Below are 12704 nucleotides of genomic sequence, written 5' to 3'. Positions count from 1 at the left end.
AGGATACCCCACGGAAGGGGACCACGTCACATACATCCTTGTGTCCGTTGTACTCCTCTCATACTAACTGTGCCCCCCTCCCCTTTTGTGGTGCCAGGATATGAAGCCAGGGCTTCCCACATGCTAGGCAAGTGCTCTAATGCTGAGCTACATCCCCAACCAACCCTCTGCTTCCTTTTTGAATTTACTAATAATTATGAATAAAAAACTGCTCATGTACATGTTTTTAAAATTCTGATGTCATTTATTGGCACAAAAATTATTCAGATACAACATGGTGTGTCTAGACGTGGCTACATCCTATACTTTGTGCATTTAGTCAAATATTTACTTTGCTCATAATTCTGCACACAACCTAGCCTGTCCCTCTGTGTTCAGCATTTCTGTGATAGCATTTGTGTTTTAAACCCTTGCTTCAAACACAGCGCATTCAGATCTCACTGAACACGGGGCCAGCCTGGGCCCCAATGTGTGGGGACTACCAGGCACCTGCACAGACTGCCCTCCTGGCAGTTCTGGTCTGGGTTAAGTGTGAGCTGCAGCAGCACTGGGTCAGGCAGAACACTGACCTGTCCTGGCTCGTCCTGCACATGTTGCCACTGCTGTCCAGGGACCAGTGAGGTAAAGGGAGGAACTTCTGCTTCTTCATAGTCTAGGACCCTGATCCGTGTTCTCTACTGTTCCAGCCTTTTTGACTGTGCCGAGTTGCTGGACCCACCTTGAGAGGAGCGGCCAGGCCAACCTCTGTCAGCAGACATTTGAGCTCTCTTGTGAGTGAAATCGAAACCCGTATTTCTGAAGTTATGGATCTTCTGTTCCCCAGAGTCGATGGCTTGATCGTGTAGTATTACTGTGTTTCACTGTCCTGGGAGCCGCATCAAGCCTTGTGTTTCTGACAATATCTTCTTTAACAGCAGCTAGAAAGTTGGTTCAAACCAACTTCGAATATACAGTAGTTCTTTTCATTTACATTTCAAAATATTAACAAACTTTTTGACCATAGTTTCAGTTTGGTGAAGCGTGGACCAAGTATGAAAGCCTCAGGGGAGATACTGTGGGCATAGTGGGCCTCCCGTCACCAGAAGGGACACCTAGGAAGGGAGACAGCAAAGGCAGAGACACATGGTTCAGTAACCTGAGCTTTTTCAAATCTCTACCCTGATGCTTTGAAAATGAAGAGACCAAGGTCTGACAACCCTGCAGCATTCCCTGGACTCTCTCACGCTTAATCGTGTGGGACACACTCCTCTACAGTCAAGGCCAATGCCACTGAGGTCCCACAAGGACATTCCCTGCTGCCCTCTCTCCAGTTTCTGCCTTCAAGTGTGCCTTGGCAGTTAATCAAAGGAAACCCGGATAGCCCCTCAGGCCACATGCAGATCATAAACGTGTCTTCATCTTCTTCCGCTCATTGCTCTAGCTTCTTTCCTATGCCCTTCCTGAAGTGATGGCAAAAATTCAAAAGAGCCCCCACAAACAAGTCAGCTGGCAGCCTTGCTGTTCCAAACCACTGCTCTTTGTGCAACTGTAACTTAATTTGGTGGCTGCCTTCTAAATGTGCATCTGCAACTCCCAGTTTTCTTCCTTATGGAACAAGGGGCACAAACAGTGAATACCAGCTCTTAAAGGATCAACCTGTCACTGCCCTGTGGTTACTCCACTGAACCTGCTTTTGCTCCCAAGGCTTGGGGCCACAGTTGGGGTCCTCACTGCTGATTTTAACAATGCATCCTTGAGATGCCCACTTACCAGCCAATGTAGCACTGGCAGAGGTTTTCATGGGATGTTGCTTGTTTGATGAGCAGCTCAACTTGCGTTGGAACGTCCAAGGTATCATCATGGGAAAAGTCCCGACCTGGCACAGGAGAAAGAGCAACACAGCCATCAGCACCTGGCACTGACAGGTCCCTTGTCTGCTGTTTTGTTCAAGAGTCTAAGCAGCCTCTGTCAGTCAAACCTCACACGTGAGTTTGAAGGATACATCATGACTGCTTTTAAAAACCCATCTCCAGCTGACCTGAGGGCACACTGTCTTGTGTCAGTATAGGCTGGGTTCAGGGAAGACAAAGTCTTGAAGTCAGCTAAGTTCAGGAGTGGCAAGGATCTGGCCTAGGGATCTATCCCAAAATCCTTTTTTGGGTTGAACAAGCACACCAAAAAGCCTGTTCTGTTTGAAATCCACAAGCCTCCAGTTTTGAACAGCAACCTCCATCGCAGATTCATAATCTCAGCTTCAAACAAGCGCTCTGTGCAGTATGGCTGGCCTAGGGCACTTCTTTGGTGACATGCCTTTCCACTTCCATAAGGGCCACCTCAAGTTCTTTCTCCCCGCTGACACCTGAACCCCTCCTCCTGTTTCTCACCCTCAGCAGATGCCCTCACCTTCCACTTTTAAGGTAATTAACCATCACGAGCAGCTCCAGACCCTGCTGATGTGTGAGGTCATGTCTGCGGAGCTGTGCAGCTGGCTTCAGCTCACATAAGCTGCTCCCCCAACTGCCTGGGAGGAGCACTCCTATGCCTTGAGCAGTGAGAATGTGGAGATGGGGCAAGCCAGCCATGGGCTGTGTGTGAACTATGAGCATTGAGCGCACAAAGTGGACTGAACCGACGTTGCCCTCTGTTTGGGCAGGCCTTGCTCTGGTCTTTCGCAGCTCATGAGATGGGCATGGCTTCCTAGATGTCAGTCAACCTGCTGACAGCAGACATCATCAAGCTAGACTCAACCCCCTGAAACCTAACCCCTTGCCTCATTTGAATGTCTTCTTCCCCAAAAAAGGGGTCAGCACATGCTCCTCTCTCTCTTTCCACTGACCCCTAAGGTCAGAGGAGCCATCACAGGACCCAAAGAAAAAGGTATTTCTCTGTCTCTGTGTGATTATTTCATGCAGCCCAGTTCACCTGGAGTGACCTTGAGTGTTTAGTGACACTGACACTGCTGCTCCGCCACCTCATTCAGGCTAATGCTTTCTCAGGAGCCTGGCAGGACTATCTGTTCTCTTTCTTGTATTTCTTGCTTTCTTTTTGTAGGACTGAAGATCAAACCCAGGACCTCGCGCATGAGAGCATGTGCTCTACCACTGAGGTACATCCCCAGCCAATTTTAGATTTTATTTTGAGACAGGATCTAAGTTGCCCAGTCTGCCCTTGAACTTGTGACTTTCCTGCCTCAGCTTCCCACATCTCTGGGTTGTAGGCAGCAACCGCCCTGCTAGTTCAACTCCACCTAACTGCCCCCTTTCCACTGTTCTGTAAGCGTGCTCCTCTCTCACTGAAGGAAAACAGCTGGGGCCAGGGGTGCAGCTCTGCCCCCATCATGGCTCTGGCTGCCCTTTAATCCTCACTTTTCTGCATAAACTACTTAAGAGCATTTAACCCCTCGCTCCCTTCTTCTTCCTTCGCTCTCTCATCTCCTCAGCTGCTTCAGTCTGGCTGTCACTCATCACAGGTCTCAGCTGGTCACCAGTGACTTGGACCTGGCTTGATTCCCGTTGTCCCTCATGCCCCAAGGGACAGCGCTGGGGATGGAACCCAGGGCCTCAGGCATGCTGGGCACACACTCTTCCATTAAGCTACATCCTTTTGACTTGAAAACCTCCTCGAGATCTCTAGCACCCGGCTCCACTCCCACCACCTGAGTCTAATCAGTGCTGCCTCTACCTGGACCCTGAGGCAGCCTCTTCCCTGGTGCGCCTGAACACCCTCCCTCTGGCCCTGTCCGCGGGCCACAGCAGGCAGTACTCGCCACACATGCTGGGCCTGCCCACTCCATGCCAAACCCGCCGGTGTTTCCCACTGCTCTAGGGTGGAAACAGAGGCCCGAGCTCTGCCTGGTGTGCTCTGTGCTCCTCCTACCCTGCGTTTCTGGCCTGCCCTTGGACCATATTTCTCGCCATCGCCCCCTTGCACGAGCTGTTTCCTGTGCCTGCAACAGTGTCCTCTGAATTCGCTCCTTTTTCAGAGTATCGCTCATGGGTTGTTTCCTTAGGGAAGCTTTTCCTGCACTTTTTTTCTTTTAAAATATTTTTTAGCTGTAGATGGACACATTATTTTTATGTGGTCCTGAGGATCAAACCCAGTGCCTCATGTGTGCTAGGCAAGTGCTCTACCACTGAGCTACAGCCCCAGCGCTTTCCCTGTACTTCTGAACTTGATTAAGTTCTCCTACTGTGGGCACCACAGCCCCAAGTCTTTTCTATTTAGTAATACTGTTCTTTTCTGGACTCTAAGCTCTCTGGAGGTGAAGAACCTGTTTCCACCACCTTGGCCCTTTCAGCATCAGGTACGTGCTGGATAAAAATGCCCTGACTATAAAAATTAAGGTGGGAGACTCCAATGCTCAGTGCCCAGCATCCTGTGTCTCGTCTGACTCTCAGCTCCCTCTGAGGGGGCCTCTCAGCATCTTCTATAGGAGGAAACAGGCTCAGGCACAGGCAGTGGAGCTGGAGTTTTGCTTCCTGGTTTGTTACCCTCCATGTCATACCCTCCCAACAGAAGATGATCAGTGTGAGAAACTCCTTTTCAAAAGCACCATCTCTCCATTCTATTCTCTCCCCTCTGTAATGGCTGCCAGAATCTAGGCGGTCAGTTCAAGTGCTCTAACATCACGCCATAGTGACAGAAGACATCTCCCTAAATTTGGCTGAGTTTAGAGCACACAGAACTTCCTACATCCTGAGTTAAACGAGGCAGAGTTATGTGATGGTGGTATCAATCATTAGCAAGAAGACTCATAGGGCGTGCTCCAGTGTTGGCCACAGAGGTAGTCTGTGAGCCACACAGGGTCGAAACAGGCGTGAGGACCCCAGAGCAGGGCTGCCTACCCACTGGAGTTTAAGTGAATACACACACTCACCAGTGAGCTTATCGCGAACCCGGTTAATAATCTGAATAGCTTTCTTGTTTAGGGCTTCTGGCTTCACCAAACCGTCTCCAACTAGAATATAAAAAGTAGGAATTAACAGTAAGAACTGTCATCAGAATAGATAAAAAAATGCTCCTGCTTTTTGTAAACATTCAGCTTTTGAGCATTGAGCAATCCTTCCTCTGTACCCACCTCTGTCCTCAGAATGTAATGAGATCATGGAACCTTTCCTCTCAAAGGCCGTTTTGTTACTGTGTCTTGCTGACCCACTCGTGGTTCAACACAGCTGCTATTTTCTTAATGAGCTAGTTGTTGGTACAAACCCCCAGAGGTTAAACTTACTGAAAGAATGAATAGATTCTGGCACCGTGGTCCCTGTTTTCTTATGAGCTGGTTCTCCAAGTTCCACACCGTCCAAAATTTCTAGGGGGAAGAAATCAATTAGCAAAACATTCAAAAACCACGAAGCCATTGTTAGTGCAGTGCCTATGGCCCTATGCTCCACCATCCTTTACTATGTGCCTCTCCTGTCTCAGGTGGAGGACAGAGCTTTATGCTACTCTTCATGTATTAAAACCTTTTGAAATCTGCACAAGGGACACCAAAGGCTGCAGGTAATAGGAAGCTGGGCAATCTGAGTATCCATAATCTTGTCACGGGGCTGTAGAAGTAGCTAGTGGTAGAGCACTTGCTGAATGTGTACCAGGCCCTGGGTTCCAGCCCCAGCACCGTAGGGGCAGGCCTGGTTGGGGATCCTCACAAATCCTGTCACAGTGTCCAGGGTATAATCCACACTTGTTCACATGTGACACTGTAAATCAGCAAAACCCTGTTCCTTCTTATCTGTCAAGAGTCTTTCCATTCAGTCAGGGTGAATTGTCCTTTTTCTAGATAGGTGGTTGTTAATGCCTTTTGCCCAAGTGCCCCTTAACTGCTAGAACTCAGATTGAATCCAAGAGTGCTCTGCCAAGCTATATCCCTGGTGCTTTTTATTTTGAGACAAGGTCTCGTTAAATTGCTGAGACTGGCATGGAACTTGCAATCCTCCTGCTTTGGCCTTCTGAGTCGTTGGGACCACAGTGTGTGTGTGCCACTGTGCCTAGCCCCACGCCACTTCTCGTTCAAACCGTAGTATATACGGGTGCTTGAGGACTGAACAGAGTGTGTCAGTCTCTCCCCCTCTCTCTTTTTTTATCCCCAGTACTGGGGACTGAATGCTGGTCCTCGTGCGTGCTAGGCAAGCGCTCTACCCAGCCCCATTCTCTTATAATGTCAAGTATATTATGGTCAGTTCAATAATGTGATTCTGCACATCTGCAGGACAGCCTTTGTTTGTATATTACCTTCCCTAACTTATTTGGTTTAGTTAAGTAACTAGTTGCAAATGTCCCATAAGGTATTTGTAGAGAATATTTTTGTACCCAACAGTGTATTTCAAAGTGTGAACTTCGTAGGATGTTGTTAGATGTCAAAGAAAAAGGGTAGGAGAAGAGAGAGAAAGAAAAAAAAGAAAAAAAAAAAAGCTAACAGAGCTAAACACCTGACTCAAACACTTCTATGTTTTTAATATACAAAAGGTACTCTGGCTCTTGGAGGGCCACATGTCTTCCTGGACTACCCCCTGTGAAGGACACACACGGAAACAGTGTTTCCCATGATTTCAGGGCTCCTTTCAGAGATATAAGCAGATTTCTGCTGTTTCCACCTCCCTTTTAGAACTATTAATAATGCTTCAGGGGCGGAAGGCATAGCTTGGTGGTGGAGCACTTGAGGCCCTAGGTTCCATCCCCAGCGGAGCAAAACAAAACAAAGCAAAACATGTGAGGAGCGAAAATCCCCACCTGACACTGCTAAAGGGCTTGCTCAACACTGGCTGATATTCAGACATACTTTTAACTGTTTTTATAGACAGATTAAAATCAGATGATAAAAATCTTGGAGCTTGAGGTACCTACTCCATCCTGCTAGATAGTAAATAAAAAACAAGTTACTGCTTGGTGCTTGGTAAATATTTTTAGACCATGTTTCTGAAGTTCAACAATGCCTGCTGGGTGATGTTAGCAGTGTAGCATCTCTGCCTGCGCTATCACTGTCAAGAACTTGAGAAAAGCATGCTGACATCCTTAATATTAAGCAGCCAGAACCACTTTGAATCTTGCCTTCCAGCAGAAGGAATGTCTCCCCATTCAGATGCTCAGCTCCTTGGGTGCACTCACCTACTGACTGACCTGCAGAGTAGGAATCTGTCCGCGTTCGGGACCGCTTGTTGCCTTTGGTATTTGCTAGGGAAAGAAAGAATTAAAAGTGCCTCAGACTTTCACTTTGAAGAAACTTGGTTGATATACTTGTTTACAATTTCAAAAATGAGATTTTCCCAAAAGGTACAATTCTGAAGAGAGAACAAAGAAATATTACTCAGTAGTAAAAAGGGTTGTGAGCATGGAATAGGACATCCGGGAGGACACTCTATACTGTAGAGTTGGATTTACAGCATCATGTGGAAACTGTAAGGTCAAAGTCTGATTTAATCACAGTGGATTAGAAGCCTCATATTGGTGAAACATCCTCAAAGGAGGCAGAAACAGGCTAGACGATAGATACTGCAGTCTCAAGTTACAACTGTTCACATTTTTATTAAAATTCCAGCTTATCCAAATCACTAGGTACCTAAGTTTATCCTAAAAAAGTCTTTTTTTTTTTTTTGTGCAGAGAATGAACTCAGGAGCACTCGACCACAGAGCCACATTCCTAGCCCTATTTTGTATTTTATTTAGAGACAGGGTCTCTCTGAGTTGCTTAGCACTTTGCTAAATTGCTGAGGCTGGCTTTGAACTCACCATCCTCCTGCCTCTGCCTCCTGAGCCGCTGGGATTACAGGTGTGTGCCACCACACCCAGCCCATTATTTCAATTAATATTGGAGTTTTCTAGTTTAGCTATTAAAAATACTTGAAATTCTTTTCTAGCTACCTGAGTGCTCTAGGAGAAGAGAAAGCAATAGTTGGTAATACAGCTCAGGCTCCAGGCTCAAAGGAACAGGTCAGTGGAATGTAATGTGGCAGGTACTCTAATTTGGAGGGATGCAAACCCCAGCCTCCCACACTTGAACATACTTACTGTCCATCAGCCTCCAGTTCAGCAAGGGATCATAGACAAAGGCCTCCAGTACAGCCATGACACTGTCCTTGTGCTCCCGAAGCACTTCCATCACCGTGTGGCATGTGATTCTGTAGTTGCCATCTAGACCTGTAACCTGGAGAAGGGACAGAGCATTGCACCTCAGGAGTCATTGGTGCCTCATGACCAACAGTGATAGAGTATCTGTCACCATCACCTAGGAAGGAAGCATGGCAGGACTGTGATACGTATGACACCAGGTCTGATGTGAAGTGATGAGACTTTCAAAGATCACTCCTAATACGTGAGAATCAACAGGAACCTGCTACAGAAGTCACGTGGCCATGCTGGGGAACTGATGAGCTCTAATGAGCAAGTCTGTCTTTAGAGAAGGTGTAAACTGTGTTGGTCCCATTTCAGTACAGTATGTTCCCAATATTCACTCACCTCCATAGCGTTGGTCAACATTCTTGTTAGTCTAAATGGAATCTTCTCTGGAAATTTTTCTCTGGTCATAGCAACCTATGGGATAATCAAAGGTAAAAACAAATCCTTATTTAGACAGTTTTCTTTAACTAAAGTAAGGTGAAGGCAGGTAGCTTTCCTTTGTCTCATCTGCACTGATTGACATGACAACACAGAAATGAAGCAGCTTGAGTTTAGTGAAGGGACTGATTATGGGGATCTGAATGAGGCTAGAAACCCCAAAAGATGGAGAAGGAAAAAAAAAAAAAAAGAAAAAGAAAAGGACAAGGGTATATTGCCCAAGTGCTTGACCAGCAGGCAGCATGCAGGGTGGCAGATTCCTTCACTTAGCGAAGGGTGTGTGGAGAGTGGCCCCTGCCCACAGGGCTTATAGTCTGACCTCAGCCATGGATTTCAAGGCTGCAACTGACTTGATCTTGTCGGCAGGAGGGACGGGGGAGAGGAGGGATGTTTTGGGCTTATGTTTGCCTGAACTGTCAGAGCAGAGTGAGGTCTGTCTGACATGGTTTCAGAAACTCGTTTACCTCAAAGCAGTCCCCAAAGTCAATGTGCAGGATCTTTCCACTCAGCCGGTCCAGCATCAAGTTAGATGGGTGTCTGAGAAGCAGAAGGAAGAGACGGGAAGGGTCAACAAGCAGCATTGACAAATGAATTAGTGAGGATGTAAAACTCCAGGCCAGGGACTGGCAGACAATAGCTCTGAGGTAAGTCTGGCTCCCACTGACTTTATAAGCCATGTTTTATTGAAAAATGGCCTTCTTCATTTCTGTACTGATTCTAGTTGGTTTTATGCTACAGTGGCAGAGCTGGCACTGTGACAGAGGCCACATGGCCCACAAAGCCCAAGATATCTATCATTTGCTCTTTACAGAAAAAGTGCCTGTTCCCGCTCTGGAGCCACAGTGAAGATTTACCTGTAGGAGTCATCAAGAGAATCTGCTTCTCCAGGGTCTTGGGTCACCTGACAAATAGTTTACGGCAGTGAAAGCCCCTCAGTGGTAAGGCTCTTTCATTACTATCGTGTAGCTATCACAGGATCTGTCTCCATGAGCCCCTGAGCCAATCCGGGGAAGATCATCTGGCTTTTGTCAATAGGTGTTCTGCTAGTTTTTTTTGGTTGTTGTTGTCATTTATTGTATTCTTTTGAGACAGGGTCTTGCAATGTTGCCTGGACTAGTCTCTAACTTCTGGTCTCAAGTGATATCCCACCTCAGTCTCTCTCTCTCTCTTTTTTTTGTTACCAGGGATTGAACTCAGGGCACTTGACCACTGAGCCACATCCCCAGCCCTTTTTATATTTTATATAGAGACAGGGTCTCGCTGAGTTGCTTGGCGCCTTGCCATTGCTGAGGCTGACTTTGAACTCATGATCTTCCTGTCTCAGCCTCCTGAGCTGCTGGGATTACAGGTGTATGCCACCCAACCCGGCCCTGAATTATTTTTTTAGTCAGTAAGTTTGGATGAAATTTATTATGCAAAAATATCATAAGGATCTATTTTGGTTGGTTTCAATTGCAGAAACAGAATCAACTATCTTAGCATCATATTAATTATTTAATATTTACTAAGTCAATGTAATCAATCTTATTTATTGTAGCTTATTTAGCACACTAAACCAACCTATGGAGAAAGTAGTACTCTTGAGCTACAGTTTTGCTTCTCTCTAGTTGAAGTGTTATCCTATTAGAATAAACAGATGAAGGCTAAGGTTGATGCTGTAAAAGAGGTCTAAGTAGCTGGGCACAGGGGTGCATGCCTGTACTTCCATCTACTTGGAAGGCTGAGGTAGAAGCATTGTAAGTTCTAGCCAGTCTCATCAACTTAGAGAGATCCTCTCTCAAATAAAAAATTAAAAGGGCTGGAGATATAGCTCAGTGGTAGAGCACTTGCCTAGCATGTGTGAGCCCCTGGGGTTTATTCCCTAATACTGCAAAAGCAGAAACAAAAACAAAAAACCCCAAAGATGTCTAAAGTAAAAACACAAATAGTTATTTGCCAAAAAGTCATAAATCTCACCGGAAAACAAATAAAAAGAAAACTACTAAAACAAAAGGAGACTAAAAGAAATAAATTCACTCACCTATCTCCTAGGCCCAAAATATATCCAACCATTGACATGACTGCTAAAGAGCGAGTGTAATTGGTTCTTCGGTCAAACCACACCTACAAAACAGGAGCATTAGTGAACCCAAGCGCTGGAAACTTTAAGCTCGTTCCAACACAGCCAGACCCCAATCCCTTCTGTTCTTTTATTCCATTAATAATCAGTGGGAACATAGGATGGAATAAAGATCCCATTCACGAGTATAATAAACAACTATGTCTCAGAATAAACTTAATTGGAAACATGTTAGGTTTCAATGAACAAGTAAACTTTTCTTCTTAGGAACATAAAGACTTAAGTGAAGACTTTATGAAAAGACCCACTTCAGGATTCATTTAAGATTGCAGAGATGCAATAGCCTTCCCAATTATCATTTGAAACATCTAATATAATTCCAATATAATTTCAGTGGCACTGAGAGGCACGGTGGCACATGCCTGTAATCCCAGTGTCTCAGGAGGCTGAGGCAGGAAAATCGCAAGTTCAAAGCCAGCCTCAGCAACTTAGTGAGGTCCTGAGCAATTTGGAGAGACCCTGTCTTCTCAAAATAAAATATAAAAAAGGCCTGGGGATGTGGCTCAGTGGCAAGGGCCCCTGGGCTCAATCCCTGGTTTAAAAAAAAAAAAAAATTCAGTGGCATTTCAACCTTGACAAAATGATCCCAACATTTATCTGGAAGAAAAAATATGTGAAAATAGCTAATGCGAAGAGACTTATATTAATGGTATGGTACTTATGGAGGAACAGGCAGAGGGAATAATGAAGCAGAAGCCATAGAAAGATATCCCTGGGCATGGAGGAATTTAGTGTATAATGAAGATGGAATTTTTCAAATAGTGGGGAAGGATGGGTTATTTGGTAAATAGTGTGGTGGCAGCTAATCATCTTTTAAAAAACAAGTTATACTGTAGTTTTATTGATTTATTTTTATTATTGTTATTTTTTTGGTATTGGGGATTGAACCTAGTGGTGCTTTACCACTGAGCTACAGCCCGAGCCTCTTTTTTTTTTTTTGAGACAGTAAATTGTCAAGGCTGGCCTCAAACTTGTGATCCTTCTGCTTTAGCCTCCTGAGTTACTGAGATTACAGGTGTGCACCATCAAGTCCAGCCCACCTTAGTTTAAAAATACATTCTAGATCCTTCCAGCTCATAAGTGTGATGATTGGGTGTTCTTGCTATTGTGTGAGATATGCCTCCCTCTGAACTTTGTTATGTTGTTGGCACATTACCCATCTGATGTGAAAAAAGAAATACCAAACTGGGTTAGAATTTAATTGTAAAAGCAAATCTTATAAGAAAATATAGGTAAAAAGAGACATCAGCTTGAGGTGGAGAGAGCCTTTCTAAATGTAAAGCCAAAGGCAGAAACTTCAAACTCGGATATATCTAACTTTTAAAATAATGTGTGAAAAAGAAAAACCCCAATCCCCAAAACACTAATCAAATTAGAAAATCAAATAAACAGGAAATTTACAACATATATGAAAAAGACCAACTATCCTAAATATAGAGAAAAAGCTTAAATACTATCATAATCAATAGGAGAAAGCAGCAAACTATTCAATCTAAATAGCATGTGATTTTTGCTATAAAAGGGTGTACATAATCCACAGTTAATAGTAGCAAAGAGTAGCTAATCCGACCTTTTAGGAGTGGGTCAGAGGCAGCTGAGTGGCCCTACCTCCGAGCTGGGGCTCTTCAGCCATAGCAGCTTGGCCAGGTCGTCCCCTGCTGTGTTGTTGACAGCGTGCTCAAACACTTCCACCTTCTGCATCAGAGTCAGGTGGTCGTAGTCTGGAGCCATCTGCATCAGGACACATGTTCACTTAGAGCAGCCGGAGGCACAGGGCTGGGCTAGGCAGACCTGGTTCTAACTTTGCTGCTAGTCAAGGGGAGATGGGAAGTGCAGCACAGTGGCCACACTGGCTCCCAGGGCATGGGTGGGGACACCTGGACTCACCTCAGTCCAAGCCTAGTGCAGTGGATGAGGGGAGGAGGTTTTAAGGTCTGCATAACAATTCTTCCTAGTTCTTAGATGACTACTCACCAGGCCTTCCAGAGCTTGGTATATGTTAGATAAATAGATGCTGTCCCATACAGGACAATGAAAACATAATTTCCAGGCTTTAGAA

General features: G+C 45.3%; 1 protein-coding gene and 1 non-coding gene across 2 annotated transcripts in view; one reads left to right on the top strand and one right to left on the bottom strand.

The window, feature by feature from the left end:
* Positions 1–221: 221 nt before the first annotated feature.
* Mtor (mechanistic target of rapamycin kinase) overlaps positions 222–12704 on the bottom strand; it is a 117197-nt gene continuing 104714 nt past the window's right edge. Inside the window, exons 49-58 of the mRNA XM_015501391.2 lie at positions 12254–12376; positions 10547–10629; positions 8991–9063; positions 8428–8502; positions 7981–8116; positions 7081–7146; positions 5207–5287; positions 4856–4936; positions 1750–1855; positions 222–1091 (exon numbers count right to left, since the gene is read on the bottom strand). Coding sequence (XP_015356877.1) covers positions 1076–1091; positions 1750–1855; positions 4856–4936; positions 5207–5287; positions 7081–7146; positions 7981–8116; positions 8428–8502; positions 8991–9063; positions 10547–10629; positions 12254–12376 — 840 coding nt within the window. The 3' untranslated portion in view covers positions 222–1075. The remainder of the gene's footprint in view (positions 1092–1749; positions 1856–4855; positions 4937–5206; positions 5288–7080; positions 7147–7980; positions 8117–8427; positions 8503–8990; positions 9064–10546; positions 10630–12253; positions 12377–12704) is intronic.
* On the top strand, positions 11709–11811 carry LOC125610816. Its single transcript, XR_007340873.1, has one exon. It is a non-coding gene; the product is annotated as a small nucleolar RNA U13 (small nucleolar RNA).

This window comes from Marmota marmota, unplaced genomic scaffold (assembly GCF_001458135.2).
Source record: "Marmota marmota marmota unplaced genomic scaffold, marMar, whole genome shotgun sequence".
NCBI classification, from domain to species: Eukaryota; Metazoa; Chordata; class Mammalia; order Rodentia; family Sciuridae; genus Marmota; species Marmota marmota.
Note: the sequence above shows the minus strand (reverse complement) of the source record. Positions and strands in the feature narration are given on the sequence as shown.